The sequence below is a fragment of the Ascochyta rabiei genome, chromosome 10 (genome assembly GCF_004011695.2).
Source record: "Ascochyta rabiei chromosome 10, complete sequence".
Taxonomy (NCBI): domain Eukaryota; kingdom Fungi; phylum Ascomycota; class Dothideomycetes; order Pleosporales; family Didymellaceae; genus Ascochyta; species Ascochyta rabiei.
The window spans coordinates 949036-968163 of NC_082414.1; the positions used below are offsets into that span (position 1 = coordinate 949036).

At 57.6% G+C, this 19128-nt stretch overlaps 6 protein-coding genes and 1 non-coding gene across 9 annotated transcripts, besides 22 other annotated features; 4 read left to right on the forward strand and 3 right to left on the reverse strand.

The window, feature by feature from the left end:
* Positions 1 to 12: 12 nt before the first annotated feature.
* Positions 13 to 50: a tandem repeat.
* A 106-nt stretch (positions 51 to 156) lies between these two features.
* Positions 157 to 196: a tandem repeat.
* A 79-nt stretch (positions 197 to 275) lies between these two features.
* Positions 276 to 329: a tandem repeat.
* A 71-nt stretch (positions 330 to 400) lies between these two features.
* EKO05_0006414 (uncharacterized protein) lies at positions 401 to 3115 on the forward strand (the record flags this gene model as incomplete). The annotated part of the gene is made up of 1 exon (XM_038946104.1): positions 401 to 3115. The coding sequence occupies one exon, from the start codon at positions 401 to 403 to the stop codon at positions 3113 to 3115; it is 2715 nt and encodes a 904-aa protein (XP_038797909.1).
* Positions 622 to 647: a tandem repeat.
* Positions 943 to 987: a tandem repeat.
* Positions 1158 to 1174: a tandem repeat.
* Positions 1186 to 1198: a tandem repeat.
* Positions 1199 to 1305: a tandem repeat.
* Positions 1306 to 1333: a tandem repeat.
* Positions 3116 to 4003: 888 nt separating the features above from the next.
* EKO05_0006415 (uncharacterized protein) lies at positions 4004 to 4997 on the forward strand (the record flags this gene model as incomplete). Its single annotated transcript, XM_038946105.2, has 2 exons — positions 4004 to 4040; positions 4147 to 4997. The coding sequence occupies 2 exons, from the start codon at positions 4004 to 4006 to the stop codon at positions 4995 to 4997; spliced, it is 888 nt and encodes a 295-aa protein (XP_038797910.2).
* An 819-nt stretch (positions 4998 to 5816) lies between these two features.
* On the forward strand, positions 5817 to 6665 carry EKO05_0006416 (uncharacterized protein; the record flags this gene model as incomplete). Its single annotated transcript, XM_038946106.2, has 1 exon — positions 5817 to 6665. One exon carries the CDS (start codon positions 5817 to 5819, stop codon positions 6663 to 6665), a length of 849 nt encoding a protein of 282 aa, XP_038797911.2.
* Positions 6666 to 7032: 367 nt separating this feature from the next.
* Positions 7033 to 7072: a tandem repeat.
* A 359-nt stretch (positions 7073 to 7431) lies between these two features.
* Positions 7432 to 7468: a tandem repeat.
* A 148-nt stretch (positions 7469 to 7616) lies between these two features.
* Positions 7617 to 7690, forward strand: EKO05_10t1. The gene has a single exon. It is a non-coding gene; the product is annotated as a tRNA-Lys (tRNA).
* A 22-nt stretch (positions 7691 to 7712) lies between these two features.
* Positions 7713 to 7741: a tandem repeat.
* A 266-nt stretch (positions 7742 to 8007) lies between these two features.
* Positions 8008 to 10048, reverse strand: EKO05_0006417 (Hexokinase; the record flags this gene model as incomplete). The annotated part of the gene is made up of 3 exons (XM_059636798.1): positions 8008 to 9396; positions 9455 to 9534; positions 9592 to 10048. The coding sequence occupies 3 exons, from the start codon at positions 10046 to 10048 to the stop codon at positions 8008 to 8010; spliced, it is 1926 nt and encodes a 641-aa protein (XP_059492781.1).
* Positions 8193 to 8235: a tandem repeat.
* A 1331-nt stretch (positions 10049 to 11379) lies between the features above and the next one.
* Positions 11380 to 14078, reverse strand: EKO05_0006418 (uncharacterized protein; the record flags this gene model as incomplete). Of its 3 annotated transcripts, none has more annotated exons than XM_059636799.1 (6): positions 11380 to 11464; positions 11533 to 13096; positions 13146 to 13578; positions 13644 to 13684; positions 13736 to 13856; positions 14042 to 14078. In XM_059636799.1, the coding sequence occupies 6 exons, from the start codon at positions 14076 to 14078 to the stop codon at positions 11456 to 11458; spliced, it is 2205 nt and encodes a 734-aa protein (XP_059492782.1). The 3 variants fall into 3 exon arrangements, with proteins under 3 accessions (XP_059492782.1, XP_059492783.1, XP_038797913.1); XM_059636800.1 differs by having other exon boundaries at positions 11380 to 11470; XM_038940455.1 differs by having other exon boundaries at positions 11380 to 13096.
* A 141-nt stretch (positions 14079 to 14219) lies between these two features.
* Positions 14220 to 14248: a tandem repeat.
* Positions 14249 to 14502: 254 nt separating this feature from the next.
* Positions 14503 to 14565: a tandem repeat.
* Position 14566: 1 nt separating this feature from the next.
* Positions 14567 to 14631: a tandem repeat.
* Positions 14632 to 14816: 185 nt separating this feature from the next.
* Positions 14817 to 14857: a tandem repeat.
* Positions 14858 to 14889: 32 nt separating this feature from the next.
* Positions 14890 to 14922: a tandem repeat.
* Positions 14923 to 15008: a tandem repeat.
* A 674-nt stretch (positions 15009 to 15682) lies between these two features.
* Positions 15683 to 15743: a tandem repeat.
* A 1730-nt stretch (positions 15744 to 17473) lies between these two features.
* Positions 17474 to 17549: a tandem repeat.
* Positions 17550 to 17906: 357 nt separating this feature from the next.
* EKO05_0006419 (N-terminal methionine N(alpha)-acetyltransferase NatE) lies at positions 17907 to 18908 on the reverse strand (the record flags this gene model as incomplete). Its single annotated transcript, XM_038946107.1, has 1 exon — positions 17907 to 18908. The coding sequence occupies one exon, from the start codon at positions 18906 to 18908 to the stop codon at positions 17907 to 17909; it is 1002 nt and encodes a 333-aa protein (XP_038797914.1).
* Positions 18825 to 18849: a tandem repeat.
* Positions 18909 to 19128: the final 220 nt, after the last annotated feature.

Consider the following 19128-nt stretch of genomic DNA (forward strand, 5'->3'; position numbering starts at 1 on the left):
GCGGGCGAGTGTGCAAGCGGGCAAGCGTGCAAGCGTGCAAGCGGGCAAGCCAGCGCCTGCACCGCCTAGCGGCCGCTGATTGCAGATTGCAGATTGCATATTGCCATGCGCCGTGCGCCGCAACACCAACGCCGGCCGCGTCGACGGGTTTTCCATCAACGCGCCCTCCCATCGCCAAACGCCCAACGCCCAACGCACCGCCCCTCCCATTCACGTGACGCACCCTGCCATGCCCGTCTGCCTCTCGTAAACGTCGCCCTCGCCCTCGCCCTCCATCGTCGTCGCCGTCAACGTCGTCGTCGTCGTCGTCGTCGTCTTCCTCGTCGTCGCCCTGGCGCCCATCCCACCCCAGCCCGCACGCCCGCCGCGCGCCCCAGACGCCGTGCACCCGGCCCGGGGCATGCCGGCGAGCGTCTCCGCCTACACCACTCTCGAGTCGCTCCTCATCTTCCAGTGCCTCAAGAGCTATGGCGTCACCCCCAACGCCTTCACCAAGACGTCGGAGCTGCTCAAGGCCAACCCCGACATCACCGGCCACAGCTTCTTCCAGAGCGGCCGCCTGAGCCCCGATGCCCTGCGCAGCTTCTACCTCGAGCGCCTGCGGAGGGAGCTGGACCTCGACCACGCCCACGCCCACGCCCACGCCCCCGACACGCCCGCCCGCCATGCAGAGAACCCCAAGAAGCGCAAGGCCGCGGGCCCCACCCTGCCCACCGTCCAGGACTCGCTCCAGTACACCCACCTGATGCCCAAGCTCGTCGACAAGCTGTACGCCACCTACCGCACCGAGATGCTCGACCACATCCGCGCCGACGAGCTCCGCTACGAGAAGCTGCAGCGCGACGTGGAGAGCATCGAGCGCGGCGAGTGGGATGAGCAGCTGCACGCACGCCTCAACCGAAGGACCCCGTCGCCGCGCAGTCCCAGCCTGGCCAGCAAGTCGCCCCGTGTGCCCCAGAGCCCCTTGCCCCAGAGCCCCTTGCCCCAGCCTGCTGTCCAGAATGGCGCACGGGGACCAGAGCGACCGCCGCAGACACCACAACCGGAACCTGCTGCTGCTGCCGCACCCAAGACTTCACCGTCTCCCAGGAAGAAAAAGGACAAAGCATCGACGCCTGCTACATCACAACACGCCGCTGCTGCCACACCTCAACAACCTGCTGCTGCTGCTGCTACGTCACCAAGCCCCCACCCAACCCAGCCTCAGCCTCAGCCTCAGCCTCAGCTCCAGCCTCAGCTCCAGCCTCAGCTCCAGCCTCAGTCTCAGTCTCAGTCTCAATCTCAGTCTCAGTCTCAGTCTCAGCCCCCACACCTCCACCAACCTCCACCACCAAGCGCAACATACAACGGCCCTCCATACCCACTTCTCTCGCCCTACCCTCGCGGACAGCCACCACTCCAACCCAGCCTCCAGCAAGGCCACGCTCGTCCCCACCCTCAGTCGCCTGCCCCAGGGCCGCCAGGGCCGCCACACCAGCCCCAACCTATTCAGCCCTACGCGCCCAACGGACCACCTCAATATGGACCACCCCACTTCTCCCCCACCCAACGCTTCCCACAGCAGCCGCCAGGGCCACACTCTCCCACCATGCACACACCACAGCAGCACAAGGCCTATTTCCCGCACCCGGGCCCGCCATCTCATCCTCCCCAGCACTTGAACCACCCACCGCCACCCCAGGCCGGCTTCATGCTCCCACCCTTCCAGGTTTCTCCTCAGGATCCCTCGCGCGTCCACCATCCGCCGATCACGACACCACAGAACCCTCAGGTGTCCACACCGATCAACAAGCGATCTTCCTCTCAGTCCCATCACCACACGCCAGGCGTCAACGCCAGCAGGCCGGGCGCGCCGCCTATCCATCCGTTGGTAACCCAGGCCCGGCAGTCCTTCTCCACTCCACGAAACAGTCGCTCGCCACACAGCGCCATAAGCACACCACGATCGGCAAAAACTTTCTGGAAATCTCAAGCCTCTGCTACACCCGGCGGCGCCCCAGCAACACCGAGGCCTGCCATAGAGCCCATCGACGACTTCGTGCCACTGAGCGCTTCGAAACCAAGTCCAGTCAAGCCCAGGTCACAGCGGAAGCCAAGAGGGAAGGGCAAAGCGAAGGAGAGGGAAGATGAGAAGACGTTGGAAGAGAGGCCAGTGCCGGAAACGGAGACACAACCAGAAACACCCCTACCAACGAGTTCGCTGGAAGTACCTGCCCCCGACTCAGGTACTCGACAAGGGCGGTCACGGCGTAAAGCACCCGCGAAGCGCGGGAGACCTGGTAGTGTTGCTTCTTCACGCGCAGGTGGGTCTATTCGAGACCGTAGCAGGAGTCGGTCTATCCTATCCCACACCGACACCATAGCCGACACGGACTCCCAAGCCGGCCATCGAATCAAAACCGAGCGTAGAGGTTCCATGGACGATGGAATCGAGGAAGAGCCAGTGAACACACCTTCGCAGATGACGACACGCCGACGAGGCGCCGCAACCACAACAGCGCCCCTCTCAACGCGCCGGAAGCGCAACGCCCGCGAAGCCTCACTCGCAGAGTCCGAAGACACCCCCGGCACACCCGGCCCACCTCGTATCGTTCTCGCACACCGCAACTTCCACCGCACCTGCCAGCCCATGCTCGACGACATCACCTCCCACAAGCACGCATCCATCTTCACTGTAGCCGTCCGCCCCAAAGACGCAGAAGGCTACTACGACATCATCAAGCGTCCGACGGACCTCTCCACCATCAAGAAAGCCCTGACCAACGGCGCAAAATACGTCACCGCCACTGCCTCGGACACGCCCATTGGCAGCCCTGGCGGCGCGGGCGCGACAATCGAGCTGCCTGTCAGCAGTGACGTTGTGCCACCCAAGGCCATTGTGAACCCCGCACAGCTGGAGAAGGAACTCATGCGCATGTTTGTCAACGCCATGATGTTCAATCCGGGCGAAAAGGGGGTCGTGGAGGATGCGAGGGAGATGTTCGAGTCTGTGCAGAGGAGCGTCTCGAGCTGGCGCAACGTGCATGGCAGAAATCAAGGAAGAGCGGATCAAGGCGAAGGCACGCCTATGGAGGGTGAGGAGGAGGGAACAAGCAGCAAGCGTAGGAAAGTGTAGAACCATGTCCCCGTGCTCGGCAGCTCTACGCCCGGACATGGATGGCACCAAACCTGACCATGTTCACATGCATCAATCACCATGAACCCAAGCTTTCTGTCTTGTGCTGCCCGTGTGGTACAAGTATCGTACGAACCAGCGTAGACTTGTCTCAATGTCTTGCAACACATTGAATTCCATGTAGATGGGCGGTATCTCTAGAGGTGGTCAATGTTGGCACGCAACCAAGCCTCTCATCGCAGCCAACTCGAAGGGATGGAGTTGTACTTGTGCATAGCTAGAGTTGTACTTGTGCGTAGCATGGACTGGGCAGAGAAACCAGCAGTCTGTTGCTCAGTTGCGCGACAAGTATATCCTCACGGTGACAGACGCTTCAGGCCTGTGGCGCCGTGATGTATCCACAGTAGGTGTAGCTACACCGACAGATTATCATACGCCAGATGTGGGACTCATGGCGAAAAGGCGGTCGGGCCTTTGTCTGCTTGCAGGTGCGTTCGCACGGGAGATGGGGTTGATCATGCCCCGCTTCCGTTGCATGCAGCTTGTTGTACCAGTAAGATGGCAAGCCGCGCGTGGAGGTGGGTCTTGGCGCTCCAATAAATCGATTCTTGGGGCTGCTCGGTTCGTCATCTGCTGGCGTGATGTGTGGTCTTTGGATGACGAGGAGTGAGTTGTCAAGCGGGAAACCGGACAGGCCGCAGAGCCGCGCCATAGCGAACATGTTCGCATGATATGGCTCTGTTTGGTAGTATTGGCTCTGCGTACTTAAAGAAGTGGGATGGCTCGGAAAAGTAGAGTAGACAGAAGGACATTCACATTGGAGAGAGCTAGAGCTACCCCACATCGCACTAAGCCCTACCAGGACCCCAAACCAAACATCGAATCCTGATGGCGTCTCAGCGTCGAACACCACGAAATCGCAGTAGTAAGTCTGACTTGCCCAATGATACTGCTACATGCCTTGACTGCCTGACCCGCAAGCAAGGCTGTAAGGCAGCACGCGTGCGACGTAAGGCTTACGGGCGCCACAGCCAACCCCGCCAACATGACTGTGGCCATGCTTGACCGTGCCGTACCTTATACCTCGCTGATGCACGACTGGGTGCAAGGCTCTCCACAACACTTTCAGGATCGCCTGGTGCTGATCGGCTCTCCTGACGGGGATTACAACCCCTCTCATTCGCACCTTCCGGCCACGCCGTACCTATACCCGCCGTCGATTCACAGCAGCTCATCCATGGCGCCTATGCGTCGCCAACCCTGCGCATCCACCGCCTCCAATCACCCGCCTTCGCTAACCTCCTGCCACACACGAACCGATACCAGTACAGACAGCTCCGTCTGCACAGGCGTCGCGGATCAGATTCTGGGTTTCTCGTTGCTAGAGGAAGTCGGTGGCGTGTTGGTACAGCCGTTTTCCGAAGTGGAGGCGCCCGTTTACGAATGTGTGTTCTGGTTCTTGAACTGCCATTACTTGACGCAAGACAGGAATGAGTGGAAAACACACTGCCTCAGCCACTTCCACGGCGAAGATCCACCACGTTCTGTAATGTGTCCGTTGTGCGGCTGGGAGACATCCCGCAGTCACGGCTCAGAAGCATGGGGCCTTCGAATGCACCATCTTGCGGACGGACACTTTGCGTTTGGTCAAAACTTGCGCACATCGCGGCCGGATTTCCATCTCTTCCACCATCTTTGGCAGAAGCGTCTCATCGGCGACCAAGACCTGAAAGAGTTGAAAGGTGGCAACCACAACCTGACACACGCGCCGAGTAACTTTGTGACAACACAAGGACGAGGGCCGCTACGCGAGAGAAACGGTAGAGGCGTCGGACGGCAGAGGTTGCAGCACGTCCCCGAAGGACAGACACGCCGCCGCTAACTTTGATGCTCTTTCTCTTCACACCAGTACCGGCTGGCTTCGGCATCTCGCAACTCATGAAGCGCTTTCATATGATACCCTACTCTTTTTCTACCACACGTACGCTCCGTGTGCTTCTGTTATATTCCATAACACAGACTGAATCGGAATGATCGTTGGCGTATTGGTGTCATTCTACCATTCGTCAATTTCTTACAAGTCCAGGTATAATGAACGTCTGCATGCTGGAAATGTTCAATATATACAGTAAAATTCATGCTCTTTCTCAAGCAAAACACAAAACAAGAGAATGGGACGTGTGCGGCACCCGGCTTATTCATCTTCTTAACCTCGAGCTTTTGGCATCGTTGTTGTCCAAATATGCTGGTTTCTCTCGCGTCTCATTCGACATCTCTAGGTACCTTCCAACTCAAGCATTGCATCCCCATTCGATCTTACCATCATAAAGTGTATGTTCGCTGACAAATCAGGGCGCAAGTTCAAGCTGGCGTTTTCAGGTTGGCAGTACATTCGGTACCAGAAATCAATCAATCACGAACGCCTAAAAGCCCATCGAACTCGCGGTACCGTAGATTGCGGCGGTAGTGCCTTAGTGCGTAGATATAAATCTCGTTTGAAGCGTCCCTTAACACCCATCCCCATGACTGATCCTCAACCTCACAGTCTACTAACAACCAGGTATACAATATGTTTTTGTACGTGGCGTCCAACAGGACCAACAATGTCAGTCCTTGGCTTTCAACGTCTCGCTTCCGGACTTGGATACCAGGACCCTTTTTGTAAAGGCCCGTGTGGCCTCAGTTCACTGAACTTCTTGCGATGCATCATCATCTCTACGTCTCCTTCGCACAGCAAACCAGCATGCCAAGCGCGCCTGTGGCTACTGCAGGGTCTATCAACAGTGGGACTGTCTCCCCGTTGCTGCGGCTCCCACCTGAGCTGCGCCTATTGATCTACAACAACATGGCTAGCGATGCGGAACGCCGTCTACCTCTGGACAAGGTGTTCCTCTATTACCACGATATAGATCCCGCTATCCTTCAGTGCTGTAAGCTCGTGCGTAGAGAAGCCCGCGCCCTTCTTCGAGACCTACGTCGGGACATTCCCCCTACGCTCGTCCTCACCCTCGACCTCCCCAAGACCCCCATGACCATCGACACTCCCAACTCTCGCAGTCTGAGCGCAGTCGTCCGTATGCTGCTCGGCGGCTACCACTACTGGCTGGAGCACTGGTCTTCGTCGTCCGCCAGCCACGTGCCCATGGGCTTCTGCGACTTCTTCCGGCGCTTCGAGCAGCCCCTTGCGCTGATGCAGAGCGAGAACTTCATCATCACAAACCAAAAGGAGCTCGAGGGCTACTACAGCCGAACACTGCGCCAGATGCTACGGGCACGCAGCTTGACGATATTGCTCCGCCTGAGTACGAGCTGCACGCAGCCACTAAAACCGGATGGCCTCGTCTATCTGCTGCCGCTCGGGGGCACTTTTGGCCCGTACGACCCACGCATCCTTTCCATGGACGTCGTTCTCGTCGTCAACACACAGCGAACATCCCTGTTCGAAAGCACAGTCCCTCTATCTGCACATGGGCCAATTAGACCTCTCCTTCGTGTCGGGCCACCGGACGCGACGAAGGACAGTCATGCCACGGATACGGATACGGAGTAAGCCATCGCTTCCAGCCAACCTTGGCACTTTCTACTTCGTCTCCTCAAGCAGACCTCGAGATTACCAGGTTGACGTCTTTGTTCCACTTGGCCGTATCTACAGCCAACCCCAGCTTTCCCAACGGAGGCCAATGGTCTCATGTAAAAATAGGACGAGTTTGCTGCTGGATGGAGTCGTTGGGATTTTTTGGATATATAGAGCCCTGAGTATAACGAGGACAAGCGTTGAGGTTTTGGTGATGCGATATCAGAACGTCGTGCGTTTAAAGTCAATACAGTCAGATCCATAGCACTATATCAGAACACAACCTGACACTGCGTTGCAGCTTGAGTTTTCCGTAACTGTAAAAAAAAGGGAGAATCGAAAGGAGAGAGCGAGAGAGAGAGAGAGAGAGAGAGAGAGAGAGAAACAGCGCAAGTTTGAATCGTCCCAGGGGTATTGATCAATACCCCGAAGCTACAAAAAAACCAACACTCAAACCCACCGCTCATATCCATCATCTACCCAACAGGATTTGACCCCAGGCACCAAACACCGTCTCAACATCCGTCTATCCATCCACCCATCCAACGACCACCAGCCCCCCCATCCCATCCTAGCCACACCAACAACCCAAAGAAAAGCCCACAAAAACACCAACCCCCAACCCCCAAGACCCCGAATCCCCCGCCAAAATAAAAATAAAAATCCAAAAAATCGTGAGTTCAGCACCCAAAGAATAGCACCCCCCTAGCTAGCTCAAAGCAAGCGCGCGCGGCGAGCTTAACCCGCCCCGCCCCGAGCCGCCCCGCCCCGCTCCCTCCAGACTAGCCAGAGCGGCGCCCGTAGCAGCCGTCCGCAATGCAGGGCAGCACTTGAGAGGAGGAGGACAGAAGTGTGATACGGTAGTGATGTGAGGCGCTGGGTATATGAAGTTTAATGCGGGCAACACCTGCATCGAAAGATGAAAAGGCCCGGCTGGCACAATTGGTTAGCGCGTGAGACTTTTAATCTCAAGGCTCAGGGTTCGAGTCCCTGGTCGGGCGAAGTTGCTTTTTTTGTTGCTGGCTTCTTCTTCTTCTTCTTCTTCTTCTTCTGGCGAGATGTTCGTTTGCATGGGTTCGTGCGGACATACACGCGAGGGCTGTGAGTGCTACGTGCGGCTGTTTGTGGTCGCTGCTTGCGGTGTGGGTAGAGGCGGGATGTCCAAAACATCAAATGCAATCTTCAGAGTGGTGGTTCGCACTGTGGCGTGTTTCGTTTTGCTCTTTGGGGTCACATAGCGATGACATTGCACATCAAGTCTCGTTTCACATATATACCGTCCATCTAACACAGCTCCGTGCTGCTCTCCAAGATGCATCTAGTCCAGCTGTGGCTCGGGAACCTGTCCAGCAACAAGCGCAATGAGCGCGGCGCCGACACCAGAACCATCCTTTGCGATACCGATGCGGATGTGCTTCTCGCCACGTTCCCCAATCTCGGGAACCGTGCGGAGAGCCTCCCTGATGTGCTCCTCAAAGTCGGGGTAAAACTCGACGAGCGAGCCATCGACACCGACATCGACGACGTCGTCCTCATTGACCTCGACGTTTCCTCGTGGAGGGTTGATACCAGCCTTGTCTTCAGTTGTGGCGGTGCCCTTGTGCTTGTCTAGTCGACCGGTGTTGATGATGATGGCGCCAATGGCCACAGCCGAAAGGCGAGCTGCGCGACGGCCGATGGTGCCAGCGATCTGCTTGACGGCCTCTGCATCCTCAGTGCTAGCAGCCGAGATGCCATAGTCCTTGTCCAGCGTCTGCCTGATCACGCGGTGGCTTGGGCTGCTGTCACCCGCACAAATGCTCAGGAAGCTTGTGTCGATGCCCCACTGCTTGAATATCGCACTCTCGCTGTCAATCTGTGTTGTGCTGTGGATGTCGTTCGACGAGGAATTGTCGTCCTGGAAGAGAGGCACTTTGGGGTCCTTGATGAGCTTGACAAGAGCGAGACGGAGAAGTTCGCCCAAGAACATGCCAGATACGCGCTTCTCGAACATCTGGATGCCAGGGTTGACAGAGTTCTTGTCGAGCTCGACATCATATGGAGTGTTGGGCAGTGTGCGGAGGGAGTTGTCGAAGGAACCCCACTCAGTGTTGACAATCATCTCACCGGTCGACTTATCAAACTCTCCTACGTTCTTTGCCTTTGTGAGCTTGGTAACCTTGTCCAGCTTCTCGACGTAAGCACCGTTGGTACCCGTTCCGAAGATAGCTCCGAGCAAAGTGCCGGTCTTGCCTGGCGAGGCATACGAACGGGCCATGAGCGTTCCAACGGTGTCATTGACCAGCGCGGCGACCTTGACGGGCAAGTGCAGCTCGTCAATCTCGGTCTGCAGCAGGGCGCAGACATCCTTGCCAACTGCATCCTGGATGTCGAAGCCCTTGGTCCAGCGCATGAGCAGACCCTTGTTGATGCCGACCTGGTTCACAGGGAAGGAGAAGGTGAATCCGAGGTTGAAGACCTCCTCCGGCTGTCCTCCTGTCTGTCGACGCTTCAACGTGCCAGCGTAGTGGTCCTCGTGGTGTGCTTGGAGGAACTTCTCGATCTGCTTGGCGAGGAAAGAGAAGAGCTCCTTCGAGGTCTTCGCGGTCATGAGCTCCTGCGGAACCGCGACCTTGCTCTGGGTAAGGGAGAAGGTGGTGTTGCCGTGCAGCTGAATGGAGCAGACACGGAAGTTGGTGCCGCCCAAGTCGACGGCCATGTAAAGACCCTAGGTTCACAGTCAGCCCTGCTGGCACCGTGTTTGTGCTTCAAAAGTGGTCGCGTGCCTTTTCAGTGCCATTGGGCACGGCGGTGACGTAGGTTGGGATCTGGCTCAGCTCGGTGCCCTCCTGCTGGAGACCCTCATCTGGGCACTGTCAGCGTCTTGTTCGCCTGCTGTGGCGTTTGTGCTTGGGGCGCATACCCATCTCCCTGATGAACTCCTTCACCGCCTTGTTCACAGCATCGTTGCTAAAGTCGAACTCGGCGGCGACCCGCATCGCCTGGTCGGTGAGAGCCATGCTGCGGGTGGGGCGGGTGTTGAAGGTGCCTTCGGACTCGACGGCCTGCTCGGGCTTTGGGCAGATCTGGGGCTCGTGGAGGAGCACGGGGTTGCGGAGCGTGATGCCTGGGGAGCGGATGTGCCAATGCTGGTCTTTGGTGAAGAGGCGCAGGGCCGTGTGAGAGAAGTGGGGTGCAAAGACTTGGAAGAAAAGCGCTAGCAGGACGACGATTGCACCGATCACAGTGTGGGTCGCAAGGGAAACTCGACCAGGTTTACGATGGGGAGGGCTCCAGTTGGACTGGGGCCTCCTGGGCGCGGTGGTGGCTTTAAATGGGCGTGCAGGAGCGCTGGTGCTCCTGAAGTGTCTGTTGACCATGACGCCCCGTGTGCCCCGCTCTGTGTTTGGTCGACAGCTATGACGTGAGGGGTAGGCTCGAGCTTGGGCAGCTCTGTTCAATTACATGCATGCAGCCAACAGCGAAGACATGCATGCCAGCTCGTTGAGGAAACGGGCGGAGACGTTGACCCTCGCAACTGGAACGAGCTGCGATCTCACGGAGGAGGTGGATGTTCGCACGGCACTACGCTAGCGGAGTCGAGACGAGGGGGACCGCCGACCGACGCAAGGCACGGCGGCATAGCGGCATCCATCGTGTGAAGCAGTCGTCAAGCCATCAGCAGTCTCAGACTACACACAGCTAGACTGCACCAGCTGGAAGGACCACCCGAGAGGCGTGGGTGTCGGCCCGACGCACTCGCTGGCATCTGGTTGTCTTCCTCCAAAAATACAGAGCTTTCACAACCCCAGTCTGCACACTACCTGCAACATAGCAGAGGCTTGTACGACTACCGTGTACTGCCATCCCTGCACATGTCAAATAGCCTTGCTACATGTGCTCAAGTCAACCAGCAGTAGCGAGTCGCACGGCCTCCACGCTGGCACTGTTGCTCAAAGGACAGTCGGTCTGAAGGAGCGTTTTGCTTTGGTTAGGTGCTCAACAAACTATGTACTACTACATGGTCTGTCGCTCATGCTCCCCACCCCCCCTTCTGCTCTCCGCCACACCTGCTCTGCAACGTCGTCGCCAAGGGAATAGATGGTGGTAGTGTACACTGCGTCAGTCCAAAGCCAGACACAGCAGTGTAGAGAGTGCCCTTTGCGGCTCGGACAAATGCCAGAAAGAGAAAAGCATGTGCATGTATCAAAACTCCTAACCGAAACAAGACCCAACCCACTGGGCAACTCATGCAGGAAACATGATTAGCGAGTGCCAGTGCCATGTGAAAACGACGCCGCCAACAAAACGTCTACAATATGTACGATGGTGACAAAGGAGAAAACTGAAGCAACGACCCCGACAGGTCGCTCTGTATACGTGAAATGATCCTCCCCAGCCAAGTTCTATAATCATCATTAAGTAGCTGCCACCACAAAGCTGAATGAGCCCCTGGCCGTTTGTGAAGGCTTCCAATCCCAACGTGCTGCAGTCGGGAAGAAGGTTCGGGTATGCGTGTTCGAAAAAAGAAGCCGAGTGAGAGTCTCGACACCAAGGTAGGGGTCCGAGAAGGGGTTCCGTTGGAAAGCCCGCCAGCTTCCAAATACAATAGATAGTTTCGTCAAAGTATCGCCGAATCGAGAACGCTGCCCATGCAAAGTCCGCACAAACTCCATCCAATCGCTGCAAATGTGGAATCACGTCTCCTCTTTTACCGGACGCCGAGTGGAGGATGAGGTCCAAGGCTGCTCTGGCTGCTGTGTGCCGAATCTTCTTCGGTGGAATTACTACCCGCGCTAGCGCTTGCGGATCCAGTCAGACTGCGAACATTTGGACGAGATTTGGGCGGGTAAAGAGTGCTCACCCCAGCATGTTGTTCCATTGGTTGCGGCGCCCCGTTGGGGAGAGGGATGGGCTGCCTCATGCCGGGAGGGGAAGGACGTCCGTTGGGCCCATTGCGAGGCATGCCGTTCGGTGGCATACCGTTCATTGGCATTCCATTTGGAGGCATCCCATTTGGTGCGTAGCCGTTGGGAGGAGATGGTCGGCCCACTGGTCGTGGACCAGGGCTAAGAGGGTTGCCAGGCGATTGGCTTGTACGGCGGCTCATTGAAGGATAGCCACCGTAGTTTCCACCTCCTTGCATTTCGTCTAGACGTGATGCAGTCAGTGAGTTCGTTCTCGATTGAGCGCCCATAGCGCCACGATCGACATCGGCGTATCGGTTAGACGAGTAGCCCAGCAGTGGGTTGTTCATGATCGAGTCGTGAAGATTCGGAATATCCATGATTCGTGATGAAGCTCGGTTCTTGTTCATTCCGGGACGTCCGAATGGGTTCCTCGAGCGACCCTGAGGGCCGGGCATGTATCCCGTGCCCTCTGGGTTGTTACGAATTTGGCCGGCACTCGGGGCCTTGCGGTAGCGCCGCGAAGTGACACTCATCATGTCAAAATTGTCAGGGTCGATTGTAGGTCCAGGTTGGCGACCTCCTGCCATTGGATCGAAGAAATCGTCCTCATCTTCGTCATCGTCGAAGCCATTCACAGATTGCGGTGGTGGAGGCCGTCCTCGACCTTGTCCTGGAGGAGGGCCGCGGCGCATGTTGAGCTCTTGCTCTCGGAGCTGTATCTCGCGCTGTCTGATCATCAACTCCCTCTCACGAAGCGAGATGTTGTTCGACGAAGCTGCACCATTTTCGTAATTGCCGTTGGGTACGCCGGGAGGACCGCCTTCGACCATGTCATCGTACAGCATCAGATGTGAGAATTCTTCCAAGTCGTTGGCCTCGAGAGACGGGCGACGCTGGCCGTTGGGGGCTCCGTTCATGCGTGGGGGGTAGCCGTTCATGCCTGGCGGTGGGCCACGACGCATCATGGGTGGGACGCCGGTGATTGAGGGTGCGCGGTTTCCCGGACGAGGCCCACCCTTCATAGGGCCATTCCCGTTCATCATGGGTCCTGGACCATTCGGGCCTGGCGGTCCTCGCGGCAGAGGAGCTGACGAGAGTCGTGGGGGAGGCGGTGGGTGTTGCATGTTTTGGGAGGGTGTGGGTGTAGCACCAGCAGCAGGTCTGGTTCGATTGACGACGTTGAGGTGGTGAAGGGTAGCGTAGAGGGTCTCGATACGGGGTAGAGCGACCTTTACTTCAAGAGCCAGTTTCAGTGGGGATCCAAGGTAAGTCTCAATCTCCATGGGACGCTTAGCCTCAAAGTCCAACCACATGGTGCTGTTGTTCTCTTGTGATTGGGTCATCTGGTGAATGGTTGTTTCCCGGAAGTCAGCGGGGAATGTGCAGCCCTGAGCGCTGGCAAGTGCAAGTAGTTCGTCGAGCACTCCAGTAATAAGAGCACGAACGCCGACCTTCTCCATAAGCTCTGCGTGGTTCGCTGTTTCAAAGAGAACACTGGCCGGGTGAAAAGCGATGGGACTGCGACTCATTAACAACATGTGTGCGGATGGGAGGAATTGTAACCTACCCTATCATACGCTCAAATTGCTGTTGCCTTATGTTGGGAGCGACTTGGCAGTCGACCTGGCCGGAATTTAACGTCATGGCCAGCGCCTCAGCCATATCCGACTGAATCTGTGCTGGAATGGCAGAGTTCCTGCTGGCCGGGCCAACCCAGATGTTGGTCGCTCCCTTGTGCTCGAATTCGCTCGCACCGATTTGTGAAATTTCTGCTCCCGATACCAATGAAAGGACAACATTTGTAGGGAAACGCTGCTCCAGGTATGATTCGACGCCCAGGCTATGTGTGGTGTTCATAAGGATGCAGGTATGCTGGGGAGAGACGACCGACTCGATGATGTTTGCGATATCGTACACGTCAGGCAGGGCTTTGACGCAGAGGAGAACGTAGTCAAAGGGCTGTTTGGAAGAATGGGCGGCATCTTCGGGGGTTCGAACGACTGCAAGGGTGTGTTAGTGCGGTGCTAGCGAGTGAGGAAAGAAGAAAAAAGAGGTGCAAACTCACCAGAGTGAGGCTTGAAGCGCTCGTTGCCATAGAGGGCAGATCTGGAGTGCGTGTCAGTGTGGGTTGAGACCGTCTGAGACTAGGGTGCTCACTTGAACGAGATGCCGTACTGTGCGACGCTCTCGTATCCAGACTTCCATACGAGCGTGACGTCGCAGGCGTTGGTCGCTTGTAACCGCCACGAGAGGAAGGCGGAGACGGCATTTCCGCCCACTGTGCGCTGTTAGCAGAGGCTCTGGTGGAGGGTGGAGGCCTGCTCGGCGTTTCCGTGGCAGGGTGGTGTGTAGGTATACAATACAGCGCTTGGCTGCGTGCATCCTGCACCCTGCAGCCTGCACCCTGCCACCGGAGAACGAAGGCAAGAGCAGGCACTCGAGGGCGGTGAATGATAGACGCACCTGACAGAATGCGTAGCCTAGGGACGGCCGGAGCCATGAGGGGCGAAGTGGATGGGTGTGGTGAGTGTGATGGGTGCGGAGAGGTGTCGTGAGCGGCGGAGACGGAGGAGCCAAAAAGTTGGGCGATGGGTGCTGCGATGCTAGAGGCGGACAACGCAGCAGCAAACCTGACAGGGCAGCGACGGCGACGGCGACGGCGACGGCGACAGGACGATTACTGATTAAGATAACGGCAGAAACGAGCGTGCGGTGTCGAAGGACTCGTTCACCAGGTCGACATGGAACAAATCGAGGGAGCGGGTGGGTGAGGGCAGACGGGGAGGCACGACACAAAAGGCGCAGCGCAACGGTCGCGACGGCGGAAGGCGGGAAGCAGCCACAGGCACGGCAATAGGACGGTGTGGAAAGTGCCAATGGGCGCGCGGGCGATGCAGCGCAGGTGTACGGCAGGCTAGTGCTAAGCAAAGTGCACAGTGCAAAGTGCAAGGTGCAAGGTGCAAGGTGCAAGGTGCCAGGTGCAAAGTAGGAAGAGGGAAGAGGGAAGAGGGAAGAGGGAAGAGGGAAGAGGGAAGAGGGAAGAGGGAAAAGGGGAGGGAGAATGGGAGAAGCGAGCGGGCGCTGGCAGCGAGCAGAGCAGAGCAGAAGGGAATGCAGCGCTGGACGAGGGTGCAGGATGCAGGATGCGTCGGTGAGCGGTGGGTGGTAGTGGTGGGCGGGAATGGGCGGAGTGCACGCGGAGAGGGAGGGCGGTGGTAGGCCCGTCGGTCGAGGGAGGCTGCGGACTGCGGATGCGGACTGCGGACTGCAGACAGCGGATAGCGGACAGTTGAGCAGACAGCACCGGTAGCCTGGCTGCCTGGCTGGCTGCCTGGCTGCTTGGCTTGCTTTGCCTTGCCTTGCCTTGCCTTGCTTTGCTTTGCTTTGCTTTGCTTTGCTTTGCTTTGCTTTGCTTTGCTTTGCTTTGCTTGCTCTGCTGGATACCCGTTCACTGCAGCGCCCATCTGTCTGCATCCTGTCGCTAGCCCAGGCCACCTGCACTTATCGCGCAACACACACCCAACTGTCCCGGTCTAACTGCTCTAGCCTGACCTAACCATCCTGGCCTAGCTACTACCTATCGCTGATGCCCTTTGAAGATTATGGTGGGGCCGTGCCCAGTGCCGTCATTGTTTCTGCATCACAGACGCGTCGCAGGTGTGCAGCCACGGTTTGGCGAGACGGCGACGACGACAGCGAGACCGCATGCCCAATGCCGCCGTGTGGCCGCAGATGCTGCCGGCCGATGGCGCCGTCTCGCCACGTCCAGGTCTACTTTGTACGCGTGCGTGCTCTGGACGCGCAATAAGCAGAGCAGCGCAGCGAGCCCTCTCATCTACCCTGCCCTGCCGCTTGCGCGGCGTTCCGGCCAGCCTGGAGATCCGCATGCAAGACTGGCAGATCTGAGGCGCCTATCAGGGGGACAGGCCCCCACTACCACTACCACTACCACCGTCCGCGTCATTCGTAGCATTACAGCACGATGCTGCGGCCTATGCACAGCATGCAGTTGCACGCTGTACCTACTTGGATGCCCGCTCGTACGCCTGCTCGTAGTCCGTACACCACCGCATTGCCGCGTGTCTGTCCGAATCACAACCCCCTGGTGCTGGATGCTGGGTGCTGGGTGCTGGGTGCTGGGTGCTGGGTGCTGGGTGCTGGGTGCCGGGCCTGGCGCGAACGGATCAGGCCCACGGCGGTGGTAGCAGCAACAAGTGGGAAATTTCTGCTGCCCGGTCCGGCACTTCAACGCGCCTGACGTCGACGGACGAGTTCGCGTACAAGACGCTAGCAAGCCTAGCCAGAATTCACAACGGACAACGGCTGCCTTGTACACCTCCCCCCTGGGCATGGCTTCGCCCGAGATAAAGTTCGCCACAGGCCACTTTCATCTCGCTTCCACGCCACTGCCAGCATCGCACTCCTCCTTGGGGACGCTCGCCGTCCGCGGTGGGAGCCATGCTTGTTGCCAGTCAGCGCGGAGCGTGGACGCGCGCCCCTTTTGAGTTGGCAAGGCTCGCTGTGAGCGCGGGAAGCCCGTATCGACCATAACTGTGCGGCGAATCAAATGAGCTTGCACTCGTTGACGTGCAACCGGCACGACTCGCTCCGACCCCGAAAACCCTCGCGGCTTGGCGCCGTTCTGCAGTACTGCCATCTTCCAACTTGCCGGTATCACAACAGGTTTTCACCACTTTTTCGGCCTTGCAACAAGAGCCTAGATGCATTGCGAACCTCTGCGCAATCCTGCTCGTGAGGATCTAGTAGACACCATGTGCAACCTACTGACTCAAGCAAAACATACGATTTCTGAGAGCTTCAGCTATCCCAATCAGGCAGCGCGAGTCATTGGCAGCTACTGACAGCGGGATGCCACGCGCCAAACCAGGTTCAGAGAGCGGGCTGCTTTGGACAAAACGAGGAGCACGTGTTATCTGAGCACATGTTAACTCCTCCCTAGGTCTGCATGTTCACAGGTAAGGGCGGCAACGAGCCCCAACAATGGCAGTTGGCATTGGGTCAGTGTTCGACAGCATTTCAGCTCCGCTCCCAATCCTTGGCGTCAAGCAATAGCAATGAACACTCCAAGACACAGTACCCGGCGGTCCATGTTCGACATGGAAAATGCAAGAAATCCGTGAAACACACCGGGTTGCGCAAAGCCACGGCTTCCAGCCTCTCGGCGCATTTCTTGATAGTAAAGTCGAGTTAGCCGCATCCAGCATCATCACCTCGTGCTCCCCTGAACGCAAACGTCTCCGCCGTGATGCTCCACTACATTCCGCGGCCCCGTCCCCTGTCCCGTCGATCGTATGTCATTACCCACTTTTGTTTCTCTGTAGACGCGTTTGCGCCTCCGCGACCCAATATAGCAAACTATCGCAACTTCAGATCGTCGTGGAGGTATTGGACGTGACGTGCAACCGGAGAGGGACCATTCAACCTGCATGGGATGAAGAGTTCTCGTCTTCGCAATAACAGTCGTGCGTTAAGCGGCAACATGGACACGCCGTGTCCCCTCGCAAAATCAACAAACTGCGCATCCCTGCTACTGGACGACAGAAGTCCAAAGACTCGGTTCCGCAATTTTGGCTGTGCACCACAAAGAGTGCAGGATCCGGATGCTCTTGTCACCGAGCGCTCAGACCTAGGCTGAACGGTAAAGGTATCCTTGTACGGTTGGTTGTACCTACCTACCGCACAAGCGAGCATGGGAGACTGCGTTTACACATTGCCACCGGATTAGCCAAAACCTGCTGTTCTGACAAGCCACGGCCGCAATGATGTACATGCACCGATGAGTGGTCAATCACATCCGTGTACCGTGCGGCCTGCAACATCTCGCTTGGATGTTTTAATGCATTGGCCACTGATCAACATCATGTCCCGTCGTCTCTCACCTCACCTCACCTCACCTCATCTTACCTTACCTTACCTTACCCTACCCCACCCCAACCCACCCCACCTCCCTTTCTGCCCCTCGACATACCAGGAGGGGTATATGTGCAGAACGTAAGCACCTCGTCCGTGCCGCCGACCCAGCCCATCCCCTCAACGGACCTGCATCCTCGCTCTACAGCCAACGAAACGAGGCTTCTGAGGGACTGTTTGGGATCCTGTCAGCGGTGTGCCAGAATGCAGGAGCTCTGCATAACAGTCTGGCGGTGGGGGTTGAAGGCGCAGACGCAAGCATGTCTGCGAATAGTTTGCCATTTCAACCGTGTGTACTTCGTTTTCCTGTGGCGTGCGTGGTATCATAACTCGTCAACTTCCTACTCGTACAATGCTCTTCCAACGGCAATTTTCTGTTCCGACCGCGCCTTTGCTTCTACGAGTGACCGTTGCTTTCCTTCTCCTTCTCCTTCTCTCCGTTCCCCAACAGATCCCCGACACCGATCCATTTCCTGACGAGAAACGCGCCCTGTGGCTTCAGCTTCCTGTAGTACGCCTCTTCCTTGCCCAGTATCTCGAACTTCCTCTTCTGGTACCATTCCAGCCCCTCCTCGTTCGCTTCCCACACGTGCGCCGTCACGCACCTCACCCCGTGCTCTGCCACGGCCTTCTTGACGACTGCCTGAAGCAGGTGCATGGCGATACCGTGTGTGCGGTAGGGCGACAACATGCCGATGGTGCTGATGTACAGCTGCGAGGAAGGGAGCAGACGGCACCGGATGGCGCCTATGAGGCGCGGCTTTGCTTTCTCCTTCTCTTCTTCCGTGTCTTCCTCGGACGCCGAGTGCCACAGGGCCATCAGAGTTATACTGTGGTGCGGTTCCGTCATGGTCTCTTTGTAGAAGCTCTCGGGATAGGGTATGGGCAGTGTGAGGGCGTTTAGGCGTTTGAACGCATCGAGATGCTCGTCTGTGAGCGGCGCGAGCTCGACATTTGGTGGCAGTGGTCGCAGAGAGAACAGCGATGGTAGCGAGGCATGGGGAGTCGGTGCTGGAGGTGATGACACAGCTGTCGAGGTTGTCTCAGTGGTGGTGGAAGGTGTTTCGCTTGAAAGTGCTGTAGGCGTAGGCACTCTCGACATGTTCGCTGGTGTACCTGTCGCGGACGGTCGCGGACTCTTCTTCGACCGCGGCCGTGACGATGGCGCCGACAAGAAGTCTTCTGGTATGTCGTTCCACTGGTCTGTTGTCTTGGGCATGGGCGTGGTGCTGGATGGTGCGCGATTCACAGGCATGCGGGGTGGTGCGGAGATGGATTTCGGGGGTGGTGGAGGCCGCTTTGGTACGGCTGAGGCTGGTGGAGGCGGTGGTGGTGGCTGGACGTTGTCCTTGCTCGCTGCTGGCTTCTTCAGCCATCCTGACAAGGAGGACTGTAGCATGTTTGTGGACGATGTACGCGCTGCGGTACTGCGGGCGTATTCCAGTAATGCGCGACTGTGGTGGCAGCAATGGAAAGCAAGGTAGTACGGTTGTATAGAAATGTGTTTGTTACTGTAGCGATCAGCTGCACTGCCTGGCCATGAGGACAGTTGTCGTGTTGCTGCGTTCTAGACATGGCGTCTACTTTCTCGTGCAGTCAACATTCCGCACCGATCCTTG